This window comes from Pocillopora damicornis, chromosome 6, assembly GCF_964200805.1.
Source record: "Pocillopora damicornis chromosome 6, jaPocDami1.2, whole genome shotgun sequence".
Classification (NCBI taxonomy): Eukaryota; Metazoa; Cnidaria; class Anthozoa; order Scleractinia; family Pocilloporidae; genus Pocillopora; species Pocillopora damicornis.
This window is the reverse complement of record NC_142675.1, coordinates 13,019,882-13,033,581: the sequence shown is the minus strand read 5'-3', so window position 1 is coordinate 13,033,581 and position 13,700 is coordinate 13,019,882. Positions and strand designations below refer to the sequence as shown.

General features: G+C 37.8%; 1 protein-coding gene and 1 long non-coding RNA gene across 3 annotated transcripts; one reads left to right on the top strand and one right to left on the bottom strand.

The window, feature by feature from the left end:
• The first annotated feature begins 815 nt into the window (after positions 1 to 815).
• On the top strand, positions 816 to 13,113 carry LOC113685535 (coadhesin). 2 transcript variants are annotated; one of them, XM_027203050.2, is made up of 12 exons: positions 816 to 981; positions 2,310 to 2,420; positions 2,706 to 3,320; positions 4,393 to 4,560; positions 5,424 to 5,438; positions 7,687 to 7,737; positions 8,130 to 8,282; positions 8,824 to 9,011; positions 9,269 to 9,410; positions 10,035 to 10,076; positions 12,149 to 12,244; positions 12,546 to 13,113. In XM_027203050.2, the coding sequence occupies exons 1-12, from the start codon at positions 900 to 902 to the stop codon at positions 12,563 to 12,565; spliced, it is 1,683 nt and encodes a 560-aa protein (XP_027058851.2). In that variant the 5' UTR covers positions 816 to 899; the 3' UTR covers positions 12,566 to 13,113. The 2 variants fall into 2 exon arrangements, with proteins under 2 accessions (XP_027058851.2, XP_027058850.2); XM_027203049.2 differs by having other exon boundaries at positions 7,441 to 7,737.
• Positions 10,079 to 13,652, bottom strand: LOC149044060 (uncharacterized). Its single transcript, XR_016187577.1, has 2 exons — positions 13,492 to 13,652; positions 10,079 to 11,584 (listed from the first exon to the last, which is right to left on the bottom strand). It is a non-coding gene; the product is annotated as an uncharacterized LOC149044060 (long non-coding RNA).
• Positions 13,653 to 13,700: the final 48 nt, after the last annotated feature.

Below are 13,700 nucleotides of genomic sequence, written 5' to 3'. Positions count from 1 at the left end.
AACAAAACAAACGTCCATAATGATTGTTCCGACAGGCCTTAGGAATTTCCATTACAAAGGTTAAAGATAAATTGTCCACCACTGAACGCCTGTCAACAGCAGACTGGCTAACCGAGTTATTCCTTTATGCTACTTGTAGCGAACTTTTCATTACTACTGATTTCGTAGCGAGTCGAAAATAAACCGATTGTAGAATACATTTATTACTGTATCTATTAATAAACTTCATTTTTTGCGAGGAGATAACCTACAATAGAGATTTCATACTTTTTTTAAAGTGATTTTTTTTTCTAAACATGACATCATTTTTGAGGAATTAAACAAAGTTCCCACTTTGATAAATGCCAGATGCAGCCAGGGTTTCTGGACGCTGTAACCTCTAATTAGGATGTGTACTGAAATGTTATCTCTTTCATTAAAAGAGCAAATAAAGAAATCAGTGGCTCTTTGATCAGCTTCCGTGATACTAATATGAATCATTTGACTTCTGATCAAACATAGCTAATTAAAAAGATAAATAACAAGAACTAAGATCACTCAACATGTTTAGACTTAAATTCTTCTCGGATATCACAATTCTACATACTTCATTGATTGTCCGTTAATTTCACACCATTTGAAGTCAAATATTCACTCCTAGGAACAGTAAAAGGACTTAAGTATTGCAGATAAAAACAAAATGTGGGCGAAAATCTGTTCAAGCGAGTACGTTTAATTTGACAACTGTTGCGGGTGGTTCTTCTGTAAAAAGTCACCATTCGTTGTTTGGAAATCACAAGCGAGGAAAAGGATTAAAGAACACTAAATTATGGATGAACTATGTCATTGTTTATGGACATGGATGAGTCAAGGAGTTAATACTTCGTGTTAAGCACTTCCCCGTTGTTGGAAAGGGAAATATGGCGATGGAGGGTGCTAGTATAACTTGGCTAGTTTTGATCGCATTAGGCCTCACCTCATGTCACTTTTCAAATGTGAACGGTAAGTTACTTAATAGCGATTAAATCAAAGTAAGAAAATTTTTTTTTAGACAATCAGTATAAAGTCAATTTTATCTTACACTTTACCTGAACAATGAGTCGTTATTTAGGAAACGTTTGCTAAATAACCGCCCCACACTTGACATGTGTTAATCATTGTCTAAATTAAGTTGTAGTGTTTGCATAGGCTATGGGGCGTTGGTTTTTTTTATTAAGATTTGTGTATTTCTATTAGTAACGTGAGGTTGTTTAATTACCCAATTTACTGTAGAGAGGAAATGCAAATTTCTTTTAGAGGTTTAGCTGTCGGGAAATTATTCCAACTATTTGCAATAATTGATAGCAATGTGCAGAAACGATCTATTTTATCAAGAAATATAATTTTTTTTATCAAAATATTGCAAAATCACATTTGAAATATGAAAAATTACTGTTTCCAAAAAATGAGACAGCTTTGTGAGTAAGGCACTCAACCAAAAATAAACGTTTAATGATAGTAGCATAGACCTCCTTTTACTGTTTTGTGGTGAAAAGCTGAAATACAATAAATTACTTATATAATTTTATGCTGGGTTCATATGATTTTAAGACCAGGGCATTAACGCGTTTTGATGAGATCTCTTTTTTTTCGCTAAGTCTGGATAGCGAAAAAAAAAATTATTGTTGTGTTATTATGAGTTCACAAGGAAATTGCCTGACCATGAAAAAACTTATCGCGCTAAGAATGGCCTACCAGTAAGATATTCGTTTCCGCTTCGGTGACAATTATCCATCTGAAGTAAAGAATAGAGATCTCTGCAACTGAGGGAAACAGTCTTACTCGGGCAAACTGAACCAGCAGATACTGCCGTAAATATGCGCTATGAAAAGCGTTACTACTCACAGTTAGATAGGCAGACATATGATCTCAGGCTTTATGGTGAATATAGGTTGTTGTATTCAATGTTTTGTTCAAACTATACGAGGTCCAAAATTAAAGATGCTTATTTTATAAATTTCAGAGCATTTACCTCGTTTTACCAACTTATATAATGCAGAACAAAATCTTTCGACTTCTTTCAGTTACAGGGATAATTTTTAGCGAAATCTGGTTCAAAACTAGCCCCTCCATATTATGATGTTATTTTTGTTGCCGTTTCACCAAACCAAGCTCATATTTGAAACATGTAACGCTTTGTCAATTCAAACAATAGCAAAAATTCACTTGTGCTGAGCTTTAAAAAAACATTTTTACGCCACCTTAAGATTTCTAGTTATGTACAAAGTTTTCAATGGCAAGTCATGTTAAGTCACAATTACGTTTGTACTCACGCTATTTTATTGACACAGGCTTTGAGTTTCCCCGGATCTTTAAGCGATATGCTGCTGCTCAGACCCCGGCACCTGCCCCTGCTCCTGCCCCAGCTCCAGCGCCAGCCCCTGCCGCAGCAGGAGCAGCAGGTATGACGTACACTTGCGGATATTTACCACATATACTCTAAAGAAATGTGTCGAAGCACGATGAGCAGATTTGGGGAACTGTAAACAAACATACATAATTGAGCCGCGTATTTCCCACATAAATACGAAAACTACTTGCTAATCTTTTCAAACAAACATGAAAAAATAACAAAGGCCACCCTCTGACTTTCAAGCAGACTACAAACATCAGCATTAATTTGGGATACTTCAAATGAAAGTTAAATTTAGTTTAATCGTATTATTATTCCTTTATTTCATATCAAGAGAAAAAATGTGAGAAGCCGCTGGACATTATATTCGTCCTTGATAGTTCTGAGAAGATTGGAAAAGAAAATTGGGAAAAAATAATTAATGCTTCCATCACGATCGCGTCCAAGTTCAGCTTGCAGCACACTCGATTTGGTGTGATTCAATACCAGTCATATCCAGAAACAGTCATCCAACTTGGAAATCCACCATTTACCGACGACAAGCAGTTGCAAGCCACCTTTGCCAAAATATTCTATAAGAGTGGTGGTAAGAGGACGGATCTTGCCCTTAACAGCACTTTGGATGTGTTCAAAGCGGCAAAGATACGTAGCGGTAGTAAGGTTGTGATTCTGATGACTGGGGGACCCTCTAGCGAGGTGTTTCTCGCTCCTGGAAAATCCATTTCTGGAGAGGATCTTCTGGGCATGCCAACCGCTCAGTTACACAAAGCGGAAGTTGCTGTGTATGCAGTTGGAGTTCAAGAAGGTCTTGCTGACGCTGATAAGAAAACCCTGACCAAACAGTTGGGAATTATTGCCAGCACACCAACTTCAGAACACGTTTTTGAATTAGCTGACTTTGCTACAGTGCTAAAGGATGCCCCGAAAATAGCCAACAAGTCCTGTATAGGTAAGTTTATCAGCAGTATTTCTATAATGCGTAGACAGGATGAGAGCAGAGATAAATTTTTAGCTCAGAGACGAGAGAGAGTAAGAGATGGTATTTTTGCCATGTCACGTGCGGGTGGACTTAGGTTTCTTTGTACCACGCTCGAAACAAGGCAAACAAAATATATTTTTCTGATCAGTTTACTTTAGTGAAGTTTCCATCGTGTAAATTGGGTTTCCGTCGAGTAAATTGATTTGCTGAAAGCCCCTTCTGTGCTGATTTTGTACGTTACCAACCTCATTTAAAAATATGTGGTCATCTGTTTTTACCATTCTTCTTGCTATGTTAGTAATCAGTGGGATAATTACATCTTAATTGATGTCAACTTGGTGTTCCCCGGATTGAAAATAAAGAGATGAGAATCCAGTTTTTCTTTTTAATCCTGCACCCTAAGTCTTAACATCAAAGTCTCTGAAAACTGTTGTTACGGTATAATATAACCGACAGAAAGAACACTATACTCCTATAATCTCATCTACCACACCAAACGACGTGAAATATTTATACTTAGAAGCGACTCTAATGGAGAATACAGTAATTATCCTCAGTAAACTTACTTATGCCCACTACAGTCTATACATTAGCTCACCATTGACACAAACTCACAGTTTTCTCCAAAGTTCCTTTAAATGAACAATCTTCCACAGTAGCTGTCTCTCGGTATAGTTTTCCAAATAGTTGGTCACTCTCGGCAACAACAACTAATTATTACTACACGACTGAGTCCTCATATACATTTACAAAGTATTCCAGAACATACCAGAGGCTTACAACACAACTTTTGTGAAAATATTTTATCATAACTCCGTGACCAAATAAAATGATCTAGAAAGTTCCATGGTATGCATGTCAACAGGACTAAGCATTCTACAAATTTCTAGAAATTTATATTTAAAGTTATTATCCATGATCTGTGAAGTTGTTTTGCAAGTTTTTTTCTCTTATCTGAGTGTGACATTAACTCCCTATGGTCAGTATTATCTGTGTTAATAAAGTCACTCATTGTAATATACTGAATATTTCAACTCAATAGTTAATGGAGGATGGAGTGCGTGGTCTGCGTGGTCTGAGTGCAGGCATCCCTGTATGGTGAAGATGCGAACAAGAGAATGTAATAATCCACTCCCTGAGACTGGGGGTCTCAACTGCACCGGCCCAAAAGTCGAACAGTATCCCTGCGCATCAGTAGCTGAATGTCAAAGTAAGCATAAGTGACAATGCCTTATCCAAATCTTATACTTAAAACAGCCTAGCTCCAGGGATGAATAGTCCTTTTACCAGAACTTTAAACTGAGATGACTTAAGGGCGCCGTCTTTCTATCTTTCATTTGATTTCATTAGTTCATTTGTACATTACATTTCATGCGATGAAAATACTGTATTAACAAAGCAAATAAAATGTTTGCAGCATTACCAACAGACTTCAAATTGCTCTCAGTGTACATAATTTTTGTTATAAGAAATAATTCTTGGAAAAAACAACCCATGAAATTTTACTCTTGTCGTCCACACCTACCATACGGTAGTTCTGCAATATGAAATATTCTCTCTTTGGAAGAATCTAAACTTTGCAAATGATTGCATTCGGTAATGTCTAGTTTGCACAGTAACTATGAAAATCAAGCACTTAATGACTGGGGCCTAAGGGAAACAGTGAGTTTTGTCCCCCACACCCTCAATTTGTTCCCCTCGACCCCCGAGAGGGTCGAGGGGCAACAAAACTCATTGTTAAGCGCGGGGCCAGTCATTAAGCGTTCTGTTTTACCTACCAACTCAAGAACAATCGCTGCAAGACTATATTTCTTGAGTTAGGCTGGCACACTAATTTTTCCTGATTCAAGGTGTACGACCTGATCGCACGCAAGTTAAAAGTTCAAGTTGATATTTTCATGATGCGTTTTGTTCAACCTTGGGAGTTAGCAAGTTTTGACCCATGACATTGGGCATTTTCTCCTCCAATCGGAACCTATTTGAGTTGGGAGGTATAGCAAAACGGTTTAACAGCTACAAAGACCTCTAACATAGTTTTCTTTCGTCCTTTTCCCCCTCGTCAACAAACAACAGGTACTCCACAGCCGGGTAAGTTTGCTTTAAACAATAATCTTTTTTCAACAGATCGTGTTGCATTTTGAACTCTCTTTATCTCAATTTTTTCCTAACTGAAATTCGAGTTGAAATTCTTAGGAATAATGAAAATTGAAAAAACTTAAAGTCTTTTGAAGGTCTCCACTTCTGAAGCAATTTTCATATTGGTTCAATCTACATGAGCTCTACCTGTGACTTTGTTTTCGAGTGCTAGCTCTTCAAGACAATATAACAATCTCAATGCATAAACTACACAATTTAACATGTAGATGATGATATTTAATCCTGACTAATTTGTAACCAACGATGACGAGTTGCTCACTGCGTACTTGATCTTCCGAGAAATTTTCCACCAAAGGAATCCTTGATTTTATGACACGTGTCTCCGAAGAGTGACGAGGAAATTAAATCCTGGTTTAAAGGTGCCGTGCTATTTGAGGAATTCTCTAACTCTTAATTCTCAATTGAAAATAAAAAATAAAAGAACCTTCGAGGACTCATAATAACTAGACTTACCGAAAAAAAGTGCAGTCACCGTCACCATGGTAATTACGCCATTGAGCAAGAGCAGGAATTTCAAAATTTCCAAAAAAAAAGGTAAAATGGCAATCAGAGGAAATTAAATACAAAAAGAAGAAGTGAATTTTCGAGCTAATTTCAGATTTAACCCTATCTTAATTGCTTATTTGCTAAGGATCGACAGGTAGCACATGTGCGAATGGATGTTAAAACCAAACTTGTTACATGACTAACCGCTAACAAACTAACAAACTGTTTTTTCCTTTCTCTTCCCCATGCTCTCTTCTGACGGTAAGTCAATTAAGGCTATCGTTAATTTATCTTTTAATGTTGCCAATAATACTAAGAGATTTTCTTTGATCAAAGGCCTCAAATAAAAAAAAGTGTTATGAATTGAGCACCTAATCATCTGTTATTAGACTTAAATGGAAAATTTATCAAACTTACGTAAAAGACAAACTGAATTGCATATTTGTGCTATTTGGCCGTTGGGTACTCTACCAGGGCCCTTTTTTGGTTGTGGCAGAAGGAGGCGAGCAACCTATTAATTCTTCTTTGACATAGATATTTTGTAGCTGATGGACTGATTAGTTTTTGATATTTCGCAAGATTCCGTTAAAAAACATACATCAGAGACTAGCTGGATATAATATATGCAAAATTCAACATTTATTGTGCGATTTGGACGTAGGTATTTCTATCTGATGTCTCTCCCTTCGTTTGCCCGATGAGACATATTTCACTTTACCAGTATTCCCACTCGTGAATGTTATGGAAAAACTATACCAGGGCAGACACGGATTCCATTTAAAAGAATAGGCATAACCCTAAATGGTATTCCATAATTTACAACCCAGAGCGCATATTCAAGACCAACTAATCAAAGTGTCCATAATAGCTCATAGAATGGTACGAAAAAGGGAAAGAAAATGACAAATCTTGATCATAATACTGCCATGTCTTTCACTCAAGCATTTATTGCTTCGGTAACATAAAGACAGGTTACAGGCTCATACGATCCACAAAGCTTCTGTATAAGGCTTCCGACCTCGTGGACGAGGGCTGTTAAAGCAAGAAAAATGCCCCCTCAATCACTTAAGTTGAAACGGGCCCCTATTTTAAGTACCATTTCCTAACCAGAAGTTGCTCAAGTTTGGCACGTTTTCCATTTCGACGGTTAAAAGGGTGTCTCCTGGCTCTTTACACTTACCACAAAGCTCTTGAAAGCATTACAAGACAATAATCAAAGCTTGATAACGATGTATTCAGACTTTACTGCTGTAGATCCCAATATATGGTGATTTATGAACCTTAGATGATAATTCTTAAAAGAAGCAAACTTTCCGTCATAATCAAGAGAAAGTTGCAAAAACATTGAAATTATTGAAATTGATCCTTTGTAAACTTCCCAAAGTGATACCCCAGCATGAACGAAGATCGTCAGATCTGCTACTAATGAGAATTTTCATTCCCCTAGGACTAAACCCATTAACGACTCTTGCTCCTAAACAAAAACTTTTACAAACATCCGCACCGACGGAAAAACCACAACCTGCACCTCAACCTAAACCACAACCTGCCCCACAACCCAAACCACAACCTGCACCTCAACCTAAACCACAACCTGCCCCACAACCCAAACCACAACCTGTGCCCCAACCTAAACCACAACCCTCACCCAAACCCCAACCCCAACCACAACCACAACCTGGCCAACCTCAAGCTCCATCACAGCAGAGTGGAATTGTTGTACATGGATCCCCCGACCCAAAAAGTAAGTTCTTTTGCGCAAATAATTCACAACGTTAATCTGGGAGGTTGATAAACTCAATACGAGTACTAATAACGCTCTTAAAGGCTTCTAAAGCTTGCTTACGCTCATGTAAAAATGATATATAAGCGTGTAGTTGAGAGATTTTTGGGTGAGAGATCTGTGTTACATGGAGCCAATTCTAGAGAATTCCCATATTATAGGTTAAGATTAGTTTTGTGACGGTGTAGCAGGTGTGTGGCTTTGGTTGGTCATTCTGATGCCCCACGGGAGAAAAATATTTCCAAGGAATCTAACCCGTATGTGGAAATATCTTTTGTAGATATGGATAATACGTGTATTTCAAATTCTTTCTTTTACCGTATGTGATTTTTGAGCGCCTTCCGTCTTTTTAGATTGTGCGAACGGATATGAAGTTGTGCCCCTTTCGGATTATCAGCTAGATGCCTCGTCATCTTACGCCGAAGGAATCAATGAAGCAGATAAGACTCAGTCCAGGATTGATCACATGCCCGCCATGGGAAAAGTAAATAATACGAAAGGACGAGGTATTATCATTGGCTTGTACGCTGTCTAACAAAATACAACGAAACATCCAAAGAGTGAGGCAAAAGGACCTGAAATGATTCTGTGACGTAACTATCATCTTAAATCGGGTTCCTTTAAACTTTTATCGTCTTCTTTAAAACCGATGAGATGAGATCTTTTGGTTGAGGAGATTAGATGATTAACACTGCTATGATTATCAGTTATATGATCGTGATCATTATTATAATTATTAACAGCTATTCACCGACACATAGGTGAATAACTTTTATTATATACCACACAGATACCAAAATATAAGTTTCTTTCTTTCAATACACCCAAAAATAGTCGAAAATTAAACTCTTGACGCCCAATTTCGTCTCATCGGCTGCTCGGAGGTGAGTATAACATGCTACTTACTTCCGATCTGGCCAATCGGCGCGCGTGGAAAGGACTTTTCACCTGTGTCGTATATACTATTTATTATTATTATTATTATTATTATTATTATTATATGGTCGTCTTAATTATTGCTTTCTTTATCCCCTTTTCTCTTACCAGGAGCCTGGTGTGTTGATCATGCCAAAGCCCTAGCTAAAGATAGGAACCAATATCTTCAGCTGAATCTTGGAGCACCAACCACCATTGGAATGATAGAAACGCAAGGCCAGTATTATTACCCAAATTTTGTTACCAAGTTCAGCCTCAATTGCAGTGTGGATGGCGTAAATTGGGTCAGCTACGGCAAGGTATGGTTGTTATTTGGTCAGATTTTCTACTTTGAACATTAAAAAAAGGAAAAACAGGTCGGGTATCGGTGGTCTTTGATTAGAAACCGACGGGAAGACAAAGTAAACAATGGGATTATTTACTTGTTGCAAAGCATTCACGTAGCTTTCAGAAATTCCTACATTAAAATTTACATCTGTGGACCTACAAACTTGTGTAGTCTTGTCTGGGTCAGTCTGTCACAAATGATGAAATCAAATGAACTTTTTACCAACAGACCCTGGATGGTAACTACGACTCAAACTCTCGAGTTGATAATAATCTTAGCCCTGCCATAAGCGTAAGCTATCTTCGGATTATCCCTGTGGAGTCTTCAACAGATGATGTGTGCATGAGAGTAGCAGTCTTCAAATGTCGAGGTAAATTCATATCTTGGGGCTCCAATTGAACCCTTGCATAATATTCCGTGTCCGCCCATATTAGCTCTTGTCCTGAATAGGTGGCATTACTAAGATAATATTAGGTTAAAATACTTCATATGCAGCTTTAAATGGTGGTATAGTTCTCGTGGAAGGATATAATCTCACTGAATTTACCTCTTTTGTGATGGGTGAAAATGGGAGAGAAGCATAGTGAATCTTTCTCTCGCCACTCTAATGACCAATATTCTTTAAAAATATGACTCGAAAGGTAACGAGCAATATCTGTTGTTGGTTAAAACATGGCCAGTTGTTTTGATAAGATAGTAATAGAAGTTATAGAAGCAGTGACGCAAACTTGAGAGTGGAGAGGTGCCCAAACCATTATCACGAGAGGGTTTTTAGGGTAACGAAGGATCCGTTACACAGGATATACCAAATTCAAGGGTTTCAGAAATTTAGAAATTTTAAGGAAAGTGAGCCTAATCAGAAACAATACCTTGGTTTAAGGTTAGTGTTGGACGGACGAAAATAAAGAATATACATGATATGTAAAACTTGTGATGGTATTTCCATGGAAAATAAGAAAAAAAATGTGTGAATGGTTATTGTTAATTTTTATAGCTGCAAATCTTGTTCCACCGGCAAAAGACCTCCCTGAGGATGGTAAATATAGATTACTTCACGGGAAGGGCATTCGTGCGGCATTTCCTCACGAGTTGGTGATGTATTAGAAATCGAACGGGTGAGGTTTCTGATACAAACCAACAAGTGCGAAAACTACGTTCGTATACCCTTTCCGTGATGTAATTTGTTTATTTCATACATCTTGACTTTTGTTTTATGTTTATTTAGTTTTAAATGACTAAGCTTTTAAGTTGTTCCAATAAAATTGAAAGCACTTCTTTCACTTGCAGAAAGTAGCTCTAAATGCGTAAAAATTAGCTCAATTAGCTCTAAAGAATTTCAAACCAGGTTTATTCATGATAAGATCGATCACTTGAAGAATAGAAAAAAGCCAGTTAGTGGTAAAGTTTTCAATGGTAGTGGTGTGCTGTCGTCATCATCCAACGGTTCGAGATTTTGTTTGATTCGTTTGTAACTTCGTGCCGCAGAAACAGAACTATCTGTACAAATACCTGGTGACTTCTTCAGTGTTTGTAGTTATGTTGAATTGTCCACCATGAAATACGGCTTCACTGAAAGGCCCTGCCGCACGAAACATCGAGGTTTTTATGTAGGAAGCCTCCGCCTTGGTCGTCAGATTGTCGTCGCAGTAGTCGCACATAGAGCATTACTGCTTTCGTCGCCCGCGGAATTTTATGCTCAGTATCACTGACGTATTCTTCTGTAGCGCTTTAGAAGCAGATTTGTGGCTCTTCACACTTTGCACATTACGGTGAAAGTTGCATGATGTGATTGGGGAGAATTTTGCGGTCATTAAGTTTTAGTATCCTTGTTTTCTTTGCGCTGTGGTTCATGATCAGTCGTTTCCCGTTGAGTCTAGCTTCGTTTGCCATCGTTTTCATTAATTAGTTCAGTTTGTCTACCCCTGTTGCACTTGTCTTAAATCAACATTTACTAGAATCCTTTGAGTAGTTGATACTAAGATAAAGGGGTGCCGCGGCAATCAACATGAGTTTGGTCTTTTCTCGCGATAAATTTTGTAAAGAAACACAGGGTTTCACTCATCTGGCCTATCTTGAGTAACGAAAGCTTAAGGCTTCGCTGATCTGATATTTCGAAGTTCCGCTCCAGTTCGTGTTTTGGTTTGTCGTTCAGAATATTCTATGTATTTACTTCCGTCCACAGCTCTGATATGTTGAACATCTTCCCAAGTCATTTTTAGGTGCTTGTCGCAACCTCCCAATCCGAATGAATGAAGTTCATAGACTACAACGTGTTTAAAAAAGCCTCAGCACTCGTGATTCAAAGCAGGTTTTCCATGTTTAGGATGCTGACCTCCCCGTCTGTTTTTGCCTCTGGGGCGTTTGGCTTATTGCTCTTTCTTTCCTTGTTCAGTTGTTTGCTTCGAGCCTCTAAAGCTTTTCGAGTTTGTACAAACTCCAGGTCCTCCATTACGATCATTGGATATTTGCAGGCTTTCAAGGGCCGGTTGAAGCTTGAAAGAAGGCCTGAGGCTTAAAGGCTTGAATTCATCTCCGTCTTTTCTCCTGAAAAATATAATAAATTCAACCAAGAAATCATTTAGCTGCTTGGGCCGAATCTCTTCCAGGTTTCTCTTCTGATTCTCTTCTTTCATAAACGCCATTAAAATGGCAATGTCCTGTAGTGTTTTTTTAAAACTAATTTATAGGCTTGTCTAACTCAATAAATCGTAAACTCGAGGTTTCGGTCACCTCAAAAACCTTATTTTAGGAAATAAAGTTCAACCGACCACGAAGCTAGCTTTCAAGTTTAACCGACGAAGAACAAAGAGGAGAAAGAGCAAAAACCCAGTACTTTTGACAGGTTCTTTGTGATTGGACGAATGTTTTTCGTTTCTCTGATTTGATGGCTATAAACAGCTGCAAACTGGGTTTTGAGACAACAGATTTCGTACTAAACACCTCAGCATGCATGGAACTTGAAATACGTAACTATTTCGCTCTATCTAAAAAAGTAAACGTAGTTTCTTGTCTACTCAGATTTTTAGCGAAATTTTTCAGATCGTAAAAGTATGATTTATACACCGTATACGAGTTTGCTAAGGTGTATTTATACTTTCATTCTTGTAGCTTGGGCAGATAAATGGGCAAACGCCACACGCAAGTCGAAGATAGAAAAGGCACAGCGTAAAAATAGACATCACATGCCAGAACGTCTCGGAAAAGGTAAATGTCGCCCCTATGCTGTCATCTGCTCGCTTAGAGAAAAAAAAAGACAGGCAAACAAACAGACTAACAAGAATACGAGACCGCAATAGCTTGATCTCTTTCTGGCGCTAATTTCCACACTCCGAAACACAGCGCCCATTTAGTTTAAAGAGAGTTGAGGGATCTGAAACACGTCATTAGAAACAATCATGTACACGTGATGTTCTCCGGTGCTGAATGTTTCACCCGATAACAGCCTTGTGTTTAATGCATTTTGCACTTTGATGGTGTTTCTTAATTCGTGTGTTCTTCATTTCAGGGCTCCATGAAAAGCATTAGGCCGAGCAAGTCAGTTTGCGACCATCAAGAATCTCTCCAGTTCAAAGCCAGCATTGGCAACAAAATAACTGAAATGCCTCTGATCTGAATGCCATATACTTTAGCCAATCATTTCCTGTACTTAGCCCTTGTTTTTCTTAGTGGATCACGTGAATTTCAGGTTTGATGGCTGAGGGTAGTCCTTGGAACAAAATAATAATCTGACCGAATGAATGAAGAATACTGAGCCGAATTTGTTGCTGAAACAAAAATGTTTGAGGCAGCAAAGCTAGATCAGACAGCAAAGTTTTTTTTTCATGGTGCTAGGTTCTATTATCTTCCTTTGCTGAAAGCGAGCATAGGTCTGCCGTCGGAGTGGATTAACTCTTGGCGTTTAATACGGCGGTTTTTTTTTCCTTTTTGAGTTAAATTCGGTATTGGATTATGAAATTGTTATTAACTTATGTTTCGCCATCCTAAACTAAACTTTACTAAAAGTATATTTTTTATAGAAGCTGAGGTTGATAAAATTAAATCTGAAATAAAAACCTGTTTATTTTAAGCCTCAACCTAATGGTTTCATCATTTCGTGGTGGGTTTTGTTTTCTGTCACGACATCCTATTTTGAGTTTTCATTTTCTCTCAGTTGAATGCACAAAATTATTTTCTGTTCACTGGGCTTTTAAGTGTCTGTTACAGATTCTTTGCAGAAAAAATCTTTTTATTTCCATTGAATTTTCATTAATCTCTTTTCCTGGATAATGAAACCAAATGATCTCATGCGCTCATTTTTTCTCTTGTCATATTCAAATTGCGAATTTCAAAAGTATTTCAGCTCTGTCCACCTGTTATTGTGTTATTTTTCTTGCACTTTCAATGAAATTACACGTGGCATAAATCGGAGTAACAGATAGTGAATAACACGACCACAGAAATTTGTCTCTTACCCTTTGGTTGAGTTTCAAGAGAGACTCCTACGCATCCAGCAGGTGCAGCTTAATCTCCAGCCATCTGAGTGAGACTCAAATATATCTTGAATGTGTTCGTTCTTTGACTTCCCGTTGAAGCTACACTGATAATTAATGTTGATCAAGTAACGTGTTCTGATCAATTATCTTTCGGTATCAGAGTTGAATTTCCGAGCCATGTATTATTT

Coding starts and splice junctions, on each gene's coding strand:
- LOC113685535 (XM_027203049.2), top strand. CDS start 900: ATGGCGATGGAGGGTGCTAGTATAACTTGGCTAGTTTTGATCGCATTA. Junction 2,421..2,705: donor TGCCGCAGCAGGAGCAGCAG/GTATGACGTACA, acceptor TTTCATATCAAG/AGAAAAAATGTGAGAAGCCG. Junction 9,411..10,034: donor AGCAGTCTTCAAATGTCGAG/GTAAATTCATAT, acceptor TAATTTTTATAG/CTGCAAATCTTGTTCCACCG.